Source organism: Theropithecus gelada, chromosome 12 (genome assembly GCF_003255815.1).
Source record: "Theropithecus gelada isolate Dixy chromosome 12, Tgel_1.0, whole genome shotgun sequence".
NCBI lineage: Eukaryota > Metazoa > Chordata > Mammalia > Primates > Cercopithecidae > Theropithecus > Theropithecus gelada.
The window spans coordinates 109,033,294-109,053,175 of record NC_037680.1 but is presented as its reverse complement, the minus strand read 5'-3'; the positions used below and the strand labels follow the sequence as shown (position 1 = coordinate 109,053,175).

Genomic DNA, 19,882 nt, shown 5'->3' with positions numbered 1-19,882 from the left:
ACAAAAAACTAGCCGGGCGATGTGGCGGACGCCTGTAGTCCCAGCTACTCGGGAGGCTGAGGCAGGAGAATGGCGTGAACCCGGGAGGTGGAGCTTGCAGTGAGCTGAGATCCAGCCACTGCACTCCAGCCTGGGCGACAGAGCAAGACTCCGCCTCAAAAAAAAAAAAAGAAAGGAGGGAGGGAGGAAGGAAGGGAAGGAAGGAAGGAAAAAAGAAAAGAAAATGCTAAAGATATTTCTATTTTTATTTTATCAACAAATTTAAAACAAGCTTATTTATCAAAGATGTGGTTAAATCACATGAACTAAAAGGTATTTGGGTTCATTACTATGTTATATATGTAGGTATATGTAATATGTATACTTGTATTTATATATGTATGTATCTACACAGGGGTGTGTGTGTGTATGTGTATGTGTGTGTGTATATATATATGTACATTTTTTTTTTTTTGAGACAGGATCTCACTCTGTCGCCCAGGCTGGAGTGCAGTGGTACAATCACAGCCCATGGAACCTTCTACTTCGCAAGTTAAAGTGATTCTTCTGCCTCAGCCTCCCCAGTAGCTGGGACTACAGGCACACGCCACCATGCCTGGCTAATTTTTGTATTTTTTTGTACAGATGGGGTTTTGCCATGTTGCCTAGGCTTATCTGGAACTCCAGCTACTGGGCTCAAGCAATCCACCCACCTCAGCCTCCCAAAGTGGTGGGACTAAAGACGTTTGACACCGTACCCAGCCTATATACATATTTTTTTAGAGATGGGGTCTTGCTATGTTGCTCAAACTGTCCTTGAACTCCTGGGCTCAAGTAATCCTCCTGCCTTAGCCCCCTGAGTAGCTGGGAAAACAGGCATGCTCCACCATGCCCTGTTCACTATAAATTTGAACAAGTTTAATTAATCTAAGTTAACCTGAATAAAATGCCTTAAGGAATTTCTGGACTATTGTGTCAGATTTCAAATTGGAGACACAACGCACGACATGAAAAAACATACTCTTATTTGCTTGACAGCTCCATGCAGGTAGGGAAGCATTTTAGGAGGTTTTTTCAGCTTTTTTCTGGCCCTGTGTAACAGACAAAGCAATTTTTATCCTGAGCGGAGATCCTTTTTGTTATTGCACTGAGTTCACAATTTTGACCTCTTTGATCTGAGAGCCTAATTTTTATAAACATTTCTCTCGTTCTGTTCTTTCTAATAGCAGCCCTTCCATGGACTGGTCCATCACCCAAAGCAACTGTTAGACAGGCAAACCTAAATTTACATTTCCAAAAGGTGTCTAGGTTGTGGGTTGCCATGGAGCTGATGTAATTTGTAGAGCCATTAATTTGAAAACCTTTTAAGACCTCTTCCTTATTGGTTTTTATCTTGGCTGGAAAGTGATATTGTGGGTTTATCTTAATACCAGCAGAAATGTCAGCAGATTTCAAGTAGGCAGAAAAAAGAGAGAGCATTTAACTCTGTAGTTGGCAGTTTTAAAATTCAGTATAAGGAAAAAGCAAACTTGGGGAGTTCAAATGATTCCCATCATGCCATTGATTTTAAAATGTGCATGAGGAAAAGCCATGTAGCTGGCTGTTAATGTTTGAGAATGTCATTCCCTTTCTTATGAATCTCAAAAGCAAAGAAAATCCAATAAATCCTGGAGTTTGCACAAGTATTTCAATGGTGGTGATGCCCTAGTTTCTTTTAACTGGCCATCTCATACCCACCTTTTGAAATTGTTTTGTTGTTGTTATTGAGACAGGGTCATTCTGTCAACCAGGCTGGAGTGCAGTGGTGTGATCACAGCTCAACGTGGCCTCTACCTCCCAGATTCAAGCAATTCTTATGCCTCGGCCTCCCTCGTAGCTGGGCCTACAGGCATGGACCAACACGCCTGGTTAATCTTTGTATTTTTTGTAGAGACAGAGTTTTGTAATGTTGTCCAGGCTGGTCTTGAACTCCTGAGCTCAAGCTATCCTCCCACCTTGGCCTCCCAAAGTGCTGGGATTTTAGGCGCGAGCCATTGTGCCAGGCCTGCACTCAACATTTATTTATTTATTTGTTTTTAAATGTTTCCTACGGTACCAAACCATTTATGTTTATTTTTGCTATCGGATGATTAGAAGATGTTCACAAGCACAAAAAAAAAAAAAAAAAAAAAAAGGCCACAGACGTGGCCATTTGCAGACGTGGGAAACCAAACCAAAATCAGAGTGCTCACAAAATTTCAACCAAGGTGCTGCACATCAAACAAAATATTCAGCCAGGCATCCAGAACCAAAAGTGAGTTCACCAGAAAAGACTTGCTGTCTAGACAGAAAATAAATTCTGTAGAAACCAGAGCCCTCAAACCAGAAGGGCACTTCTGTTTATACCAGAAAGTGCTTGCGAAAAGCAAAGCAGCAAATGAAAAAACAAAACTGGCTGGGCACAGTGGCTCACCCATGTAATCCCACCACTTTGGGAGGCCGAGGTGGGCAGATCACTTGAGGTCAAGAGTTCAAGATCAGCCTGGCCAACATAGTGCAATCCAGTCTCTACCAGAAATACAAAAATTAGCCAGACGTTGTGGTGCGCGCTTGTAGTCTCAGCTACTGGGGAGGCTGAGGTACAAGAATCGCTTGAACCTGGGAGGAGGAGGTTTCCGTGAGCCGTGATCCTGCCAAGCACTCCAGCCTGAGCAGCAGGGCAGGACTCTTTTGGGTGACAGAGCAAGACTGTCTCAAACACACACACACACACACACGCCCCAACAAAACTCCAACCTTTATACTCCCAAGAAGGATGCAAGGTCCTTTGTTTAAGGGAGCCTTATAACTAAATCACATCCAGGATAAAGTAAAAAGGAACTGACCAAAGGGAGGGAGTCTGAGTATTCAAGGAGATTCACCAGAACAGAAAATCAACTCCTGGAAAGGCAGTCTGCAGAGGGCTCAGTCAACACTGCGTTAGATTCCAGGAAACTCTGATTTGTCCAAGATGAGTTCACTTCAGTCCCACTTCTGGCTCCACTATGTGACATTGCATAACAGATACAGGGAGACTCTAAAATAAAATGAAATTTCTTTGGAAATAGGTACTGCAATGGGAATAAGCAGGCCATAGGAAATGTGTGAATTTAGAGAGGTGAAGGAAGATAAAGGTTTTTAGAGGAAAAAGGAGGAGGATCACAGGATTGTTTTGAGATATTTATCCTTGGCTACAAGGATCAAGGATATGAGTGGCACCAGTTTGAGGCTGGACAGGCAATTGCTGGGCAGATGTCCTTACAGAAGTATTCTTTGTTGAAAGGTTACGAAAGTCATTATGCAAGCTGGTTGTTTGCAGTCTTCTGTGATAGTTCTTGTTGTCAGGTTTTGTGCATGGTAAATCCCTTTCTTGTTCCTGGCTTTACTTCTCAGGGTTTTTAACAAAAGGAACTCCATTTTGATTCTGACAAGGTTCATAGGCTGGGTGACTGGGATCTGTCCTTAGTCAGGGAGGAGGCAGTGAGTCAGATTCTGAAGCCCTCACGGTCTGTGCCTGGCATCCCCTCGGGCCTTCTCTCTCCAAGGCAGCTCTGGCTACTCTACCCCCTCCCAACACCCGCCCCCAACCCTCACATCAGGTATCCAGTTGTGTCACTCAGGGCTTCACTGGGTGTCGCTGGGCACTGCTGTGGTCTGTTATGCTCTTGCATATGAGTCATGGGGTCACCTGGGCAATCAGGGTGTATTAGTCCGTTCTCACCCTCCTATGAAGAAATACCTGAGACTGGGTAAATTATAAAGAAAAGAGGTTTAATTGACTCACATTTCCTCATAGCTGGGGAGGCCTCAGGAAACTGACAGTCATGGTGGAAAGCACCTTCTCACAGGGCGGCAGGAGCGAGAATGAGAGCAAGCAGGGGAAATGTCAGATGCTTATAAAACCATCAGATCTCGTGAGACTCACTCATTATCACAAGAACAGCATGTGGGGAACCAGCCCCATGATTCAATTTCCTCTACCTGGTCTCACCCTTGACATGTGGGGATCGTGGGGATTACAATTCAAGGTGAGATTTGGGTGGAAACACAGAGCCAAACCATATCACAGGGGTAGGGGAAGCCCCCCACGGTGAGGGAACTGGAGGTGGACCACTGGCATCACCCACTCACCCACAGCCTCAGCTTCTCTTTTGGGGGAACTGCAGGGGAGCCAAGGAGCTGGGCCTCGGACCCCTCTTTATTGGCAGTCTGTGCAGGGTGACCAGGACTGTATGGTCAGAGGCTAAACCCAAATCACCTCCTATAGGCAGTGATTGCTGTGCTCTGGGACCACCGCCCATTGGGACCATGCGGGCCGCACTCACAGCCCCAGGCCTGCTTCTGGCAGGGCTCTGCGTTGCTCTCCGTGGATCAGGGGCTAGGGGAAGGGGGCGAGACAACCAGAAGCCCAGACACCCCGGGGAGAGCTGATCTGGGACAGGGGTTCCCAGGAGGTAAAGGAAGCTCCCTGGTGAAGGTGCGCTCTGCGCAGGCGCTGTTCGGGCAGCCCAGGCACTCTATTAGCGCCCCCTCAATCCTCAAGAGGAGTCCTCCCTGGGCGGTGCTCCAGGGCTGTGGGCTGGGCCATGACGGCCCCCAGCTGCGTAGCTCCAGCTCCTTTCCAGCCGGTTGGTGGGAGGTTCCGAGTGGGGACACGGGATCGGAGGGGACTCTTCCCACTCGTCCCGGGACGCGGCTAGACCCGGAGTCCCCACCGTAGCCCGCCCACGACCCTCGAAAGCCTGTCTCCGCGGCCCCCGACCCAGGTCCCAGCTGCCGCCGCGCTGCCAGGTGGCCCGAGGGTCGCAGGAGGAAGGAAGGGAGCGCGGAACTGGCGGAGGAGGGTGGAGCCGCCGGCGCGTCCCCTCCCTCCGGCAGGCAGGCGGGCGGCGGGCTGGGGCGGCGGCAAAGAAGGCAGCGGGCTCCGGGAGACACCGGCCGCCCGCATCGCTTCTCTCCTGCTCAGGCAGCGGCTCCGGCCCGACCCGCTCCGCCTCTGCCAGGCTCCGGCGCGCACCTGCCGGGTAAGTGGCGCCTGAGTCCCTGCAGCCGCGGTCACCGTGGCGGCCACTTCCGTCACCTTCATAGCCGCCGCGCGGAGCTTCCCGGCTTTGTCTGCGTCCTCGCCGCTGTAGCTGCGACTCCCAGGCTCGGCTCTCCGGCTCCATGGACTGCGCGTCGCGTCTGCAGGACTCTGGGCTCGCCCGGACAGCTCGCGCCCCGACGTGGGTGAAACTTCGCCCAAGTGTGGATTCTAGGGAGAACCTGTTGAAGCCAGGAGTGGAGCGGAAAGGGGATAGCGAGCGACAGGTCTCGGGTTTTCCATCAGGGCCGTGCTGGGAGTGGGTTGTGCATCCGCGACCCTGGGGCGTTGGCGCGTGCCCCTTGGGAAGGGGCAGGTGGGCCGTCGGGCCACCGAGCAGAAGGAGCCAGCGAGCGGGTTTGAAGTGGTCTATCCGGCGGACTTCCGCGAGGACAAAGTTTGGTTCTTTGGCCGTTTTGCGGAGCGTCTGTCTGGGTCCAGTTCGGAGAGCTGAAAGTGCCTCATAGACGTGCCCCTGACCGCACCTCCTCACTTCAGCTTCCGGTCTTTCCCCCACCCCACTTGACCTTGGCTAGGCCAGGTCGTGGACAAGAAAGGCGAAAGGAAGAGGTATGGCCTTTCAATGAAGACCCACTACATGCCACACCCCGTGCCTGGAGCATCCCTCTTCCCATAAGAGGCCTCCCAATTCAGCGTCCAACACGTGTGTGCAGGGAGGAGGACAGGGGAGAAGACTCCACTGTGCACGCCGGGGTAGTGGCCCCGCCAGACTCTTCTCATCCCTGGTTTCCTCAGTGAATGAGGCCGGCAACTGGGTCCTCTGCACCCAGGCCTGCGTCTCTCCTCGCTGTGCCTGGGAGCCCCGTCGGGCTGCTGCGCCTCCTAAGCCTGACTGCTCTTCCCGCAGCTTTGGCCCTGGGGCCATGCAGAGGCCCACGAGGAGGCCAGCGGCCGCGCGCATCCCATAGCCCAGGTGGCCCAGGGCTGCACCGCGGCGGCCTCGGTGCCACGGAGAGCGGTATTCGCTGACTGCGCACTAAGACGCGTCCCAGTAGGTCAAGTACCTGAGCTGCTGCGGCGCGGGGATCGTGCAAGAAGCCTTTCTGCCCCCCAGGCTTCTCTGGAGGAGCAGCGCCACCGGGGACGGGTCTGGGCTGCCGCGCTGGAACCCTGCACGAGATGAGCCTGCTGTCGGGGCTGGTGTTCGCCGCTGGTCTCTGCGCCATACTGGCGGCTATGCTGGCGCTCAAGTACCTGGACCCGGTCGTCGCGGGCGGCGGCGCCTGTCCCGAGGGCTGCCCCGAGGGCAAGGCCTTAGCGCGCGCCGCCGGCTTCCTGGCAGCCAACCTGGGCGCCAGTATGGACCCATGCCAGCACTTCTACTCTTTCGCCTACAGCGGCTGACTGAGGTACCGCGCCATTCCCAACGAAAAGCTCACCTATGGCACCATCACGGCCATCCGCGAGCAGAAAGAGGAGCGCCTGCGGCGCCTGCTGGCACGGCCCAGGGGTAGGCCCGGCGGCGCGGCCCAGCGCAAGGTGCGCGCCTTTTTCCATTCGTGCCTCGGCATGCGCGAGATCGAGCTACTGAGTCCTCGGCCCATGCTAGAGGTCGTGGAGGACTGCGGGGGCTGGGACCTGGGCGGCGCGGCGGAGCATCGGGGGTCGTGACGCTCTGGGACCTCAACCTGCTGCTGTACAAGGGGCAGGGCGTGTATAGCGCCGTAGCGCTCTTCTCCCTCTGGGTCAGCCTAGGTTACAGGAACTCCTCGCACTACATCATCCGCTTGAGAAGGCCCCCCGAGCGCCCCTTCAGCGGCCGTGGACCCGGGGGCGTCCCTGTCCAGGGGTCCCTGCGCGTGGGAGGAGGGCGCGCGAGAGGAGAGAAAGGGAAAGCAGGGGAGGAGAGCGCTTGGCGGCAGAGCGCAGGAGGAGGGCGCAAGTAATTTCTCTGGGTTAACTGAGGTGTTTAGCGGAGCTGTGGGAGCCGCAATTTCCCAGCCCTCTGGAAGGCAGTGAGGGTGGGGAGGGAGGATGCGCCGGCGGGCTGGGCTGACATCTCCGTGAGGACTGGGGCTGGCGCCAAAGCCAGGAACCCCAACTGTCAGTGCGGCACTGCAGCAAGTGCCCCCGAAAGGTAGGGAAAGTGCAGGCGTTCAGGGGTAGGCTAAGACAGTCGGGGATGGGGCTTTGGTCATCTCATCTGGTGGAAAGAGGGGCTGGGGTCTGCGTGCTTCTGGAGCTGTCCTCATGGATGTCTGGTCGCTCTCTGGGCATTGGGGTGAGAATTCCATCTGTCTGGGGAGTCTGGCATGTGGACCTCTGACCTCTGGCCCCTGTCTCCCTCCCCAGATTGACCAGGATGGGCTCAACCTGCCAGAGAGGACCCTGTACCTCGCTCAGGATAAGGCGAGTGAGAAGGTGCTGGGACATGGGATGGGGAGGCAGAGAAGGCCTGGGGCCCCAGGAGGGGTGGGCCCAGACTAGGCCTGTCCGTGTCCCTGGAGGAGCCCCTTCCCGTGGTGCAGATACTGGCAGCCTACAGTGTGTTCATGGAGCGAGCGCTCAGCCTCCTGGGTGCTGATGCTGTAGAGCAGAAGGCCAAGGAGACCCTGTGGCTGTAGTGGGGACAGCTGATGACAGGGGACCATGGGACAAGACTGGCTCAGCCCTGATCTCTACCCCCACCCAGATCACTCTGTCAGAGTATGATCATTTCCAGCCAGATATCAGCTCCATGTACAAAAAGGTGACGCTGGGGCAGCTGCAGAAGATCACCTCCCCATATGGCCCAGGCCCCTCCCCTGCCCCCTGGACTTGCCTGCTGGGTGTGCCATGAATTTCCGCCTCCTCTTCTGTCCAGTAGTCACATTAAAGGAAGCAGCACTCAAAAAGGACCCAGAGCCCGAAGATCCGATCCTAGCTCTCGCCTCTGCTTTCCGAGGCCCTGGGCAGGGCTGGGAGCTTCCTGAGCTGCAGTTTCCTCACCTAGGGATGGTTGGAAAGAGAAAGTGTGGCTACAGCTCTGCTGTTCCTGCACCACCCTTGGGAGAGCCTCGTGGTGTCTATCCACCATGGGGAGGAACAGAGGCCTTTGCAGGCCAGTTCTGAGTCAGACAGTCACCCTCAAGGTCAGATGCTGTCTCCCCATGGCAAGTCAGGAAATGATTCAAGCCCTGACCCATCACATCAGGGGCTGGCATCAGTAGCAAGAGTGTCTTACTGTGTCATTGAGCTCAGCACACTCCAATTCCAGCCTCCACATACTTGGGATGACCTCCTGCCCCTTCTTTGAGGGACTATCTGGTTGCTGGGTCCAGTCGCGGGCTGAGGAGTACAGGCCGGGGTGGTGCCCTTGGTGGCCCATATGAATGTCTTTCTGGACACCCCACTGGCTTCATCTGGCCCCCAGCATCCTGCACAACTACCTTCTGTGGGGCGTGGTGGTGGTCCTGAGTGAGCATCTGTTCGTGTCATTCCATGAGGCATTGCACAAGCTGGCACAGGAGATAGAGGACAGTAACAAGCCACAGGAACTGGTCCGGGTCAGCCTGAGCCAGGCCAACCACCACTTTGGCATGGCACTTCATGCCCTCTTTGTACATGAACACTTCTCAGCCCACCTCAGCCAAGGTGGGCTGCTCTGGTTTAGGGTTGGGAGGCTGGTGCTGAACTGAGGGTGGAGCCCTCCCGAGGCCATGGTCCTAGCGTGGGGAGCCCCACACATCCCACTGCAGGCAGGGGTACCAGGCCCCGCTTAGGCCTCAGCCCATTCTGAGGCTCCAGGCTGCTCCTCCGCAGGACTCCTCCTCCTGGTCTGTCAGTGGCAGGTGGCCTTCCCCGCCAGGCCCCTGCCCACCTTCTCAGCCGTGCTCAGGAGGCATCTCCTTAGGGATGCCCATGGTGGTTGCTGCAGCTGTTGCCTCTTCTAGCCTGTGAGCTTATTGTTGGAGGGGAAAGGTCTAGATTCCTACCTCCAAAGTGTCCTCTTGGCGCCTAGCACCGAGCTCTGGGCTTAGCAAGTGGTGCTTAAAGACTCCTTCATGCCAGGAATGATGGACTAGAGTGAAAGGCTGCTGGGTTGACCCTTGTTCCCCGACCCCTGACCCTGCAGGTGTGGCAGCTGGTGGAAGACATCAAGTACCTCCAGGGCCAGCGCCTGGAGGAGCTGGACTGCGTGGAGACCAGAACAGCTGCTGGGGCCGTGGCGAGGGGCCCCCAGTGCCACTGGTTGGTCCCATGAACATTGACTGAGCACCTCCTGTGTGCCAGTGAAAGAGAATAAAAGGGACAAAGAGGCCTTCGTGGAGTTGACCAGGCCTGCCTCCCCCACCGTGAAGCCCACTCCCGGGCTGGCCTAGTACTCCTTTCCTTGGTGGGCGGGGGTGGGCAGGGACGCTGTGTCCTGAGGCCCCATGCCACCTTCACCTGCCCTCTGGCCTGCAGCTTCAGTACATGGTGGCGATGGTCGGCTACTCAGACTTCCTGCTCAAACTGGGTTTGTGGACAAGGAGTATGAGATGGCACTGTGTCCCTGCCTGCCCAGCCTGACCACAGCCCCTCTGCTAATGGCACCTGGGAGGGCCTGGATGGCCAGGTTGTGGCGCTGTCTGCAGCCTTGCCCTGGTCTGTGGCTGAGTGCTGCCCATGTCCCGCATAGTTTAAGGTCCACGAGAAGACCTACTACAAGAACATCTTGAACAGCATCCGCTTCAGCATCCAGCTTTCAGTCAAGAAGATTGGGCAGGAGGTGAACAAGTCCACATGGGTGCCTGGCCCAGAGCTGGGGGGTCAGAGGAGGGTCATGAGGTAGTAGCCGGGAGGGTGGTGGCCTAGCTCAGCGGTGGCACAGAAAGTATTTTGTCAGGAGATGGGTGTGGCTGGGCTGCCAAGAATGTCCTGCAGTCCAGGCTCTGTGACCTTCCTACAGAGGTGGCTGTTCCCCCCACAGTGCTCATTGCCTTCTATCTACCCAACAAGAACCAGATGGGTACAGGGTGTGTCTCTACACCTATTGGGTCCAAATGTGGGCAGGTCTCCCACTGACTACACCCTCCCTGTAGTGTAACCACAGAATGTCCTGCAGTCCAGGCTCTATGACCTGACTTCAGTGACCAAGACATAACATACCCGCATGCCTGGTGGCATCCCGGGTGGCAAGCTTCTATAACGAGGAACTTCAGCTGCTTCTTGGTGTTGGGGTCCAGTGTATGCCCTGGTAGCAAAGGAGGAAGCTCTGGTCGGATGGAGTCAGTAGGCCCTGGGGCCCCCTTAGCTCAGAGGGTACAATTGCAAGTCCCACATAGTAAATCCCACACACTGTAGACATCTGGGGACCCCTTGGGAGGAGGGCAAAGGCCAGTTACACAGATGCTAACCCAGTGGGGAGGCCTATTCCTAGAACCAGTGGGACCAGGGCATCATCAGATGCAACGTCAGCACCCAGGCCAGAAGGGCACAGCTGGGATCCCCCTTGAGTCCTCTCGAGAGGCTGCAGGGAGCATCCTCCTCTTCCCCGATCATGAGGCTTCCTGTGCCCATCACTGGAACTGTGCAGGGGCTCACAGGCACTCAACGGGCAGGCGGCCTCGGATCTGGTGGAGACTGAACTTGTGGTGCCATCTGGGGTCTGAATCTTGCAGGGAGTGGGACGCCCCTGCTCACAAGGAGTTGCTCAGGCCTGCCTAGGCTGCAAGCACCTCAAGACTAACCTGGACCTTGGCGTTTGGTTAAAGGGACATCAGGCCCTCCTGAGTGCTTACTGTTTGCTGGGCTCACCACATGCCTCAGCACAGCCCTGGGCAGTGAGCGCCCCAAGAGCTCATGTTTCATATCGAGCTGCATGCTGGTGCCTTCACCTTTCATGCAGGCACCCACCCCATGTGGTTCCTGGGTGTCCCGGAGTAAGGGACTCAGGCCCTCAGGCCAGGGGTTGACACAGTACGCCCTCCAGATGGCAAGCTTTCAGCAAATTGCGGAGTATTAGAGTATTAGAGTTTTAGAGTTTTAGAATATTAGAGTTTAGTGTGTCTGCTTAAGTGGACTGACGGATTATATGATCTAGTTTTAACCGACCTCATCCTCCAAAAGGGCCAAGAGGCTCACACAAGATTCCTATAAAGAATCTGCAACTAACACCAGAAATCCAGAGCAGATGAACCACAGCAGAAGGGAGAGCTGAGAATTCCTTATTACTCCTGGCAGCGCGCATGTCACCAGGGGTACAGACCTGACCAGACGTTAGCTCCTAATAATAAAAAATCAGCAAACATAAAGTATTAAGAAAAAATCAGCAAACAAAACTCTGAATTTCCTGCACTCTGTGATTATTGCTGAAGTTTGCCCTGGGCCTTTGTTCCTGGAGGTATTACTAATTACTTGTGAGCAGTGTGAAATCCTCATGGTTGGCAAGGTGTCTAAAACTAAGCTTTTTTTTTTTTTTTTTTTTTGAGATGGAGTGTCGCTCTGTTGCCCAGGCTTGAGTGCAGTGGCAAGATCTTAGCTCACTGCAACCTCCGCCTCCTGGGTTCAAGTGATTCTCCCTCCTCAGCCTCCCAAGTAGCTGGGACTACAGGCATGCACAACCGTGCCCGGCTAACTTTTGTATTTTTTAGTAGAGACAAGGTTTTACCATGTTGGCCAGGCTGGTCTTGAACTCCTGACCTCAGGTGATCCGCCCACCTCTGCCTCCCAAAGTGCTGGGATTACAGGCGTGAGCCACTGTGCCCGGCCAAACGAAGCTTTCAGAACCGAAGAAAGAGTGTAATTTTTTCCCATCAATGTTTAAATTTAAGTGCAGTTCAATCCAGTACTTCTTGATATTTCCATACACAATGACTAATATTTGGAAAGCTCTTTTAAAGTTTCTTGCATGATAGCGTGAGACTAAAAACACCTACCACCAGGGAGAAACTTAATTCTTTCTGTTGCAGGAAAAATGGCAGAAACAATGAGCAGTAAATGATCTGTTGACAAACCGAAAGGCATTTCTTTGTCAGCAAACACCGTCGGAAGATATAGAGAAAACACTGCCGAAGATTGGAAGAAACTAGCGTTAGAGCCAAGTACCCAGTGTGGGCGGTTTGCTTTGCAGTGGGCTGAAGGCACAGATGTTCCCAACATGGCTCAGCTGAAGGTATTTGCCAGGTGTTGTTCCAATAAGGAAATAAACAAACCGCTTTTTCTGTCGGTGTGTGTGAGCCACTAAAGAGAAGATATAGCAGACAAGATGTATTGCCAACAGTAAATGCCTTTTTAAATAAAAACAGTGTTGGCTGGGTGCGGTGGCTCAAGCCTGTAATCCCAGCACTTTGGGAGGCCGAGACAGGCGGATCACGAGGTCAGGAGATCGAGACCATCCTGGCTAACACGGTGAAACCCCATCTCTACAAAAAGATACCAAAAAAAAAAAAAAAAAAAAAAAAACCTAGCTGGGCAAGGTTGCGGGCATCTGTAGTCCCAGCTACTCGGGAGGCTGAGGCAGGAGAATGGCGTAAACCCGGGAGGCGGAGCTTGCAGTGAGCTGAGATCCGGCCACTGCACTCCAGCCTGGGCGACAGAGCGAGACTCCGTCTCAAAATAAATAAATAATAAATAAAATAAAATAAAAAAATAAAATAAAAACAACATTATGAGGAAATGGTGGAAATGCAACCACAGATGGAACAGCTACTCAGAAAGCGTTTTTTCAGAAAAAGCATTCTGGCTACGAATCAGCATGCAGAGGTAGGTTCACCCTTACCCCTCACTCATTGGCTCACACCCAGTCTAATCAGCACAGGAAACAAGAAGCCTGGAGCCCACATGGGATGTTGCAGAAGGTGGTTAATTTTGTAAAGCTTAGATTGCCGCATAATAGAAACTTAAACTTAAACATAAGTAAAAACTTTAAGATACTTGGTAAGGGGAGTGGGTGCAACGATGGAAACTTTCTGGCCACATAGAATGAGTTGCAAAATGACAAAGTACCGAACCCACTTGTCCTGAGTTCTCCCTCTCTTCCTAACTCTCCCTCCCTCCTTCTTACAATCCAGTTTGCTGACTTTGAACTGAAAAGCTCTCCATTTTAGGCGTACCATGAAAAGATGGAAAATATAAATATACTTCCTGTGTGTCCAAAGAGAAGGTAATTATCTTTCCGTGAAAGCTCATGCTAAGGAAAGGGCATATTTTTGAATAGAAGTTTGAAAATATTTTCACGACACTTGATTTTGTGGTCAATAATGTAGCTGACTGATAAGCCCTTATACCTACACATGAAAAACAAAAACAAAAAACAAAAACCTAGAGAACAGAATAATCTAATTCCAGAACAATCTATTTTTAAACTTGTCTAGTTTTAAATAATAGAAGTCCTTGGGTGTGAGCACTCATATAAAATATAATCATGCAGCACTTCCGCATTGGTTAGAAAGAGGAACTAACTGACAACTGGGAAGACAGAAATATACTAGCTGGATTTTACCAGAAACCTTTGCATATTTGATGGATGGAATTTAACAAGGAGTATGATAATTTAGTAAGGCCAGCTAATGGAGTCCATCTTCTGTTCACTTCCCATATTTTTGTAACAGCCACTGAAACCCAGAATTGAAAAAACTGTCCTGAAACCCAGGTCCTCAAATACATGTTTTGTTTTGAGACAGGGTGTTGGTCTGTCGCCCAGGCTGGAGTGCAGCGGCGAAATCTCATCTCATTGCAGCCTCGACTACCCTGGGCTCAGGTGACCTCCCACCTCAGCCTCCCAAGTAGCCAGGACAACAGGCACGTACCACCTGGCCTGGCTAATTTTTTTAAAAATTTGGGGCTGGGCATGGTGGTCATGCCTGTAATCCCAGCACTTTCTGAGGCCAAGGTAGGTGGATCACGTAAAGTCAGGAGTTCCAGACCAGCCTGGCCACCATGGTGAAACCCTATCTCTACTAAAAATTCAAAAATTAGTCTGTCTTGGTGGCAGTCGCCTGTAATCCCAGCTACATTGGAGGCTGGGGCAGGAGATTCACTTGAATCCAAGAGGTGGAGTTTGCACTGAGCCTACATCCTGCCACTGCACTTCAGCCTGGGAGACAGAGACTCTGCCTCAAAACTAAACAAAAATGTGTAGAGGTGAGTTCTCACCATTTTGCCCAGGATGGTCTGGGACTCCTGAACTCAAGCAATCCTAACCTCTTTTCCTCCCAAAGTGCTGGGATTGCAGGCATTGAACCACCACGCCTGGCAAATAGATGTCTTACAATGTTAATTCAATTTTCATAAATGAAATATTCAATCATTCTAGTATTTCTAGTGAGCACAAAGTCCTTTTTTTTTTTTTTTTTCCTTGAGACTGGGTCTTGCTCTGTCACCCAGGCTGGAGTGTAGTGACATGATCATACCTCACTGCAGCCTCCACTCTCCCAGGGCCCAACAGTCCTCCCACCTCAGCCTCCTGAGTAGCTGGGACCACAGACACGGGCAACAAGTTTGGCTAATTTTTGTACTTTTTGTAAAGACAGAATTTCACCATGTTGACAAAGTGCTTCTTGTACCGTTGTAAATGTACAAATAAATTTGTAATAGTGTAAAGTTCGCTGGAAAATGTGGTTGATTTCACCTTTATTTAATTCTTTTCAATATTCTCTTGGGGCAAGTGTGATACTCACTAAGTATGGCTATATTGGGATGGGTGCTGCAGAATGCTTTCGGAGGGAGGTCAGAAACACCTGGAGTCAGCTCCTTCCCCAGCTCTCAACTCTACCTTCTACCCTCTACCACCCCCACCCTCTAACCAAAAGACCAGACCCTCCTCCTAGCAGCAGCCAGAATGCTCATTTCCCAGCCAGGGCAGGTCACAGCCCTCCTCAAAGACCTCCAACCACACCCCTCTACTAAGACTTCACAGTCCCCCATGTCCCCCACCCTCCTGACCCCTCAGGCTTTCCCCCATCTACCCATCCTCTGATCCAGCCCCTGGCCTCCCAGCCTGCTGGCGCTGCCCCAGGGCCTTTGCACTGCTGTGCCGCCTTGCTCAAGCCCCTCTCTGTTCAGGTCTCCTGCTCAATCGTCTGCTCCTCAGCAGCCCCTCCCGGCCTGCATTACCCACCCCTCCAGCCACCGTGCCCACAGGCACTCACGATTTTTCTCCTAGGAAGCAGTACTGGCATTACACTGTCTAACACTTCCTTTTATTATTGCTTTGTGTTTCCTAGAAGAATGGAGGCCCGGGGAAGGGAGGTAATAGTCTTCCTTGTTGAGAAATCCATGCCCAGTGCCCAGATGGCCTGGGAGGGGCCATGGACTCTGGGCTGCTATCCTGCACCCAGGTGCTCCTGGGAACTCAGTTGGGTGCTGGAATGGACCTTGGAGGGCTTCGAGCATCTGAGTGGCTGTGACTTGGGGCAAGCCTCTCTGCACCCTAGGAGGGGTGCAGGGGTGTAGCATTAGCCCAGTGGAGGGACAGCAGAGGATGGTGTCAAAGCCCCCCTGGGGATCCCCACCACAGCAGCCTCCTTGGCCTACAGGGTGGGTTGCAGGGTGGCAGGAAGCCATGCTTCTCCAGGCATTCTGATGCACCCAATCCTTGTGTCCCTCAGGTGCTGCCATGACGGAAGCTAAGAAAGGCGCAGGGGGCCCTAGGTCTGGGTGCCTCATGTCCCGGGGAGAGAGCCTGCCTGATCCACCTCAGGATATGGGCTGGGGCTGGGTGGTCTAAGCCTCCTCTTTTCCTGAAATGCAGGCAGCTGCCAGGCACAAATCCCCAGTCCCTGGAGTTGGGGCCAAAATTTGAAGAGCAAGATACAGCAAAGGGCATGGTGTCAAGGGCTCAGTCCCCAGGGTGCACTGGGAGGGGAAGGTTCCATGGCAGGACATCTGTGTGGTGACTCCGGGGGTGACAGCTCCAGGTGGAGGCTGGGCAGGACGACTGGAGGTGAGGAGCAGGAGAACACCAGGATGGGGAAGTAGGAGCCCCAGGGACAGAGCACTCAGGGAGCAGTGGCCGTCCCCAGCAGCAAGGTCCCGGCCAGCAGAGGAAGCAACGCGGGGACCACGGACCGCTCCGGGTGTGCGGCGTCGGTGGTGCCGGCGGGGGGCGCCAGGTCGCACGCCGTGTAGGGCTCCAGGCAGGCGGCAAAGGCCATGATGTGCGCGAGGAAGCTCTGCTCCTGCACGCCATGAACCAGGTGCGCCTGCGGGCCGCGCGCGAACACCGCCACGTCCTCGCCTGCGTGTGTCTCTTCGTCCAGGGGCACTCCTGACTGCTGCCGGTACTCGGGGCTCCCTGGTAGGAGGGTTCAGTTCCGGTAGGAAGGTTCAGTTCCAGGCAGACAGAAGGTGACCCTTTCCCGCCAGTCCCCCATCCTTGGCACCCTGGTCCCCTTCAGGGGGCGACCCCGCGGCACTCACCGCTCTCGCTCTCAGTAACATCCGGCCGGGCGCCATCCTTGAGCACATAGCCCGGACCGTTGCCATATAGGAGGGCCGTGTAGGCCTTCCTGTCCTGGGCCTTGCCGGGTGCCAGCCCTGCAGAGAGAGGGGTCCCTGTGGTTGAGCTGAACACAGCTGTGGAGTGCCTCCCACGTGCTAGGAACCGCCACTTTTTGCCTGGTCAGGGGCTTAGTCCTCAGGAGACCCTACAGGGCTGGTGCCAGCATTACTCCCATTTGACAGAGGAGGAGACTGAGGCTCAGATTTCACCCACGTAATTGATGCAGCAGCACCTGCCACTCTCCCCAGGCCTACCGAAGATAGAGCTCCCTCGCAGGGGGTAGCCACCAAAGGAGAAGACGTGGGAGTGGTCAGCGGTGACGGGGGTCAGCGTGTCCTCCTCGCTGGTGAGCTGGCCCGCCCTCTCAATGGCGTCGTCGAACATGACCGCCTCAGTCAGTGCCCGGTAGGCCCTGCTTTCGTGATGACCATGGTCGATGCGACCGCCTGCAGGAAGGCCAGAGAGGGTGGTGCTGAACCTGCCCTGCTCCAAACCCCAACCCCCACTCCCCAGGGGCCACCATGCACCCTCCACAAAGAGGAAGAAGCCGCGGGGGTTCCTGCTTAGCAGGTGCAGGGCAGCCTCTGTCATCTCCATCAGGGAGGGGTCCAGTGTGGGGTCTGGGTGGATCTCGTATTTCATGTCTCCGGGCTCAAAGAGACCTGTGGGACAAGGGGTCCCATGGTGACTGGCAGGCTGGGGGTGGGAGGGTGCTGGCAGACGTGTACACAGGTTCAGAAGGTGCCATCTGAGGCTGTCTGAGGGATGCCAGGGCAGGAAGGGGGTCATTACCCATGAGGTGGGTCACGGATGGGTCCAGGGAAGCCTGCATGAGCTCAGTGCGGTTCCACACGTACCGGGCACCCTGCAGGGAGGGGGAGGCCAGGCCTCAGCCCCCAGCCCTGAGCCCCACACCTCTGCCCTCCCCCTGCTGTGCTTCCTACACCCGCCAGCCCCCATCACCTGCTGCTTCGCCAGCCATTCCTGCACCAGGTTCTTCCCATCCATCCTGGTCCCATCCTGGCTGTAATCATGAGGGTACTCAGGGTCTGGGGTCCCCATGAGAAACATGTACTTTTGGCCTCCACCCAGGATCACCTGGGAACAGAGGACAGGGCACGTGGGTTTGGGGCCTGGCTGGCCCTGTGCCACTTCCTCCTGCACAGCTCCTGGCTCCCCTCCCCAAGGTTGTGGGAATGGCCCGGCCTGGGCTGCACCTTCTATGCCCCCAACCCCACCTCCCGACCCTGCTGACCCAGATCAGGCTGTTGGTTGCCTGGGTCTGAGCTGGTGCCCCCTGCTACTCTCTGCCCAGCCCCAACCCTTGGCCTTGGGGTCGCACGTCAATGTCCATGTTGGAGATGAGCTGTGTGGCGATGTCCTTGCAGCCCTCCTGGCGGGCCGAGGCAGGCACGTTGGTGTCCGAGTACCAGTTGTGGTTCACCGTGTGGGCGTAGGTTCCGGCTGGTGAGGCGTGCTGCACCCGTGTGGTGGTCACTACTCCCACTGACTTCCTTAAGGGTGACAGAGGTCTGTGACCTGGCCCTGATCCCGCAGTGGGCCCCAGCTCACCTGCTTTCTTGGCCCGATTCATCACGGAGACCACCTCGTTGCCGCGTGTCGTGTTGCACTGGTTAAAGCGGGCAGCTGCACTCAAGCCAATGGTCTGGAAGTTGCCCTTGACTCCGCACAGGTAGGCCGTGGCTGTGGCTGCACTGTCTGGCACATGCTTGTCTACACGGTATGTCTAGGGACAGAGACAGTCTGAGCTCTTCTCTGGGGCAGACACACAGACCCTGATCTCTGTCCTCTGGGATTCCAACTGCCTCCAGCTCCTTACTGGAGGCCCAGCTGTTTAGGGTCCCTCCGTCCTACCGCACTCCATAGCCAGGATACCCTTCTCTGCTTGAAGACTCTAAGGTGGCCCAGCCCTTACCTTGGACAGAGCCACGTATGGGAAGTGGTCCATGGCCAGGGGAGTCTCAGGCCCCAGTTTGCCCTTCTTCTGCCTCTTTAGGATCCTGGCAGCTGTCACCATAGACACCCCCATCCCTGAAGGAGCAGAAGTGTGTGAAGCTTGGGCCCCAGGGCTGTCCTGGAACCACCGATAGTCTGGGCACCGCGGCTGTGAGGGCTGCGGGGCTGGACAGGCCTTGCTCACTCACCATCACCCAGGAAGATGATGAGGTTCTTGGCGGCTGTCTGTGCAGGCTGCAGCTTTTTGGCGGCACCCAGGGCCTTGGCTGCTTGGTAGTTCCAGAAGTCCGGGTTCTCCTCCTCAACTGGCCAGGGGAGAGCAAAGATCAGGTCAGCCTGGGCTGGGGGGTGCCCTGTGTGTAGGGGCAGCTAGGGGAGTCTCATTACCTGGGATGACACCCAGGGAGAGCTGTAGCCTCAGAGCCAACAGCAGCAGCAGCACCCAGGGCCCCCGCATGTCTGGAGGGCAGCAGGAGAGTGGCAAGGTGGGAATCCGGGGTATGGAGCATGAGCTGCACTCCAGGCTCCCTGGGTTTAAATCAAGGAGAACTGTGTCCAGGCCCCTCCCCTTGTTGCCAACTTGACCCCGCCCAGCCTCTTGACTGGCTGAAGGGAGTGGAAGGGTGTGGCTGGGCTCAGCTGGGGCTGGGGTCCTAAGAAAGGCAGTTCGGGGTGGGACCATGTGTCCCCCAGGGAAGGGTGGGGTTTTGGGTACGGTGTGGGGTGCATCCTGCAGCCAGGAGCCCCTCCTCCTCCCCCTGCTTACTGTGTCTTATGTGGAACAAGACACCCTGTCACTCGTTCATTTACCCATTTTTTTTTTCTGTATTTCCTGGGAGCTGGAGCCAGGCTCTGTTCTGGTGTCGAGAGGAGAAGAAGCTGGAAGCACACAGCCCGGGCCAGGGACTAGGTTCAGCCTTCTGATTCCAGGAGCCTCAGCCCTGTGGGAAAGGGGCACGTGGGGGATTTGCTGCCCTGGCACCCCCTTGTTCCATCATCTGGCCTTGGCCTGGACAGCGGGGGCTGGCAGGAATCTGGGCCCAGAGCTCTAGGGCTGTGGGCGGCTATGGAGCCAATGGTGACAACACTGAGTGGGGCCGGGCCAGTCTTGCCCACTGCTCACGTGTTGTGTGTGATTGTGTATGTGTTTGTGCGGGTGCATTTGCACTAATGTTTGGACGATGCAGGTGGGGGAAAGTCCAGTGCCCTCGGCCAGCCAGGCCTGGGCTGGGTCTTCCAGAGCAGCTTGTGCACTTGAATTTGACACCTGTTCCCTTGCACAGGTAGAAGGTGCCTGGGCCGACTCTGTTTTCCATGGGCCCTGAGCACGCCCAGAACTGTAGCCTCTCACATGAGGATCAGATGTTTTGATAGCCTCAGGCTGAGTTAAAAAGTATTTC

The 19,882-nt window shown here is 54.7% G+C and overlaps 1 protein-coding gene and 1 pseudogene across 1 annotated transcript; one reads left to right on the top strand and one right to left on the bottom strand.

Annotated features, from left to right (window-relative positions):
• The first annotated feature begins 5,163 nt into the window (after window positions 1-5,163).
• LOC112635899 lies at window positions 5,164-10,298 on the top strand (annotated as a pseudogene).
• Window positions 10,299-15,188: 4,890 nt separating this feature from the next.
• Window positions 15,189-19,412, bottom strand: LOC112636283 (alkaline phosphatase, placental type-like). The gene is made up of 10 exons (XM_025404884.1): window positions 18,870-19,412; window positions 18,671-18,787; window positions 18,442-18,557; window positions 17,848-18,252; window positions 17,469-17,603; window positions 17,298-17,370; window positions 17,033-17,167; window positions 16,760-16,951; window positions 16,424-16,540; window positions 15,189-16,298 (listed from the first exon to the last, which is right to left on the bottom strand). The coding sequence occupies exons 1-10, from the start codon at window positions 19,162-19,164 to the stop codon at window positions 16,003-16,005; spliced, it is 1,881 nt and encodes a 626-aa protein (XP_025260669.1). The 5' UTR covers window positions 19,165-19,412; the 3' UTR covers window positions 15,189-16,002.
• Window positions 19,413-19,882: the final 470 nt, after the last annotated feature.

Excerpts from the sequence above, each read along its gene's own strand:
- LOC112636283 (XM_025404884.1), bottom strand. The coding sequence starts at position 19,164 with ATGGTCCCACCCCGAACTGCCTTTCTTAGGACCCCAGCCCCAGCTGAG. Across the intron at positions 18,558-18,670 it reads CATCATCTTCCTGGGTGATG|GGATGGGGGTGTCTATGGTG; the intron begins GTGAGTGAGCAA and ends CTGCTCCTTCAG. Across the intron at positions 16,299-16,423 it reads TGTTACTGAGAGCGAGAGCG|GGAGCCCCGAGTACCGGCAG; the intron begins GTGAGTGCCGCG and ends CCCTCCTACCAG.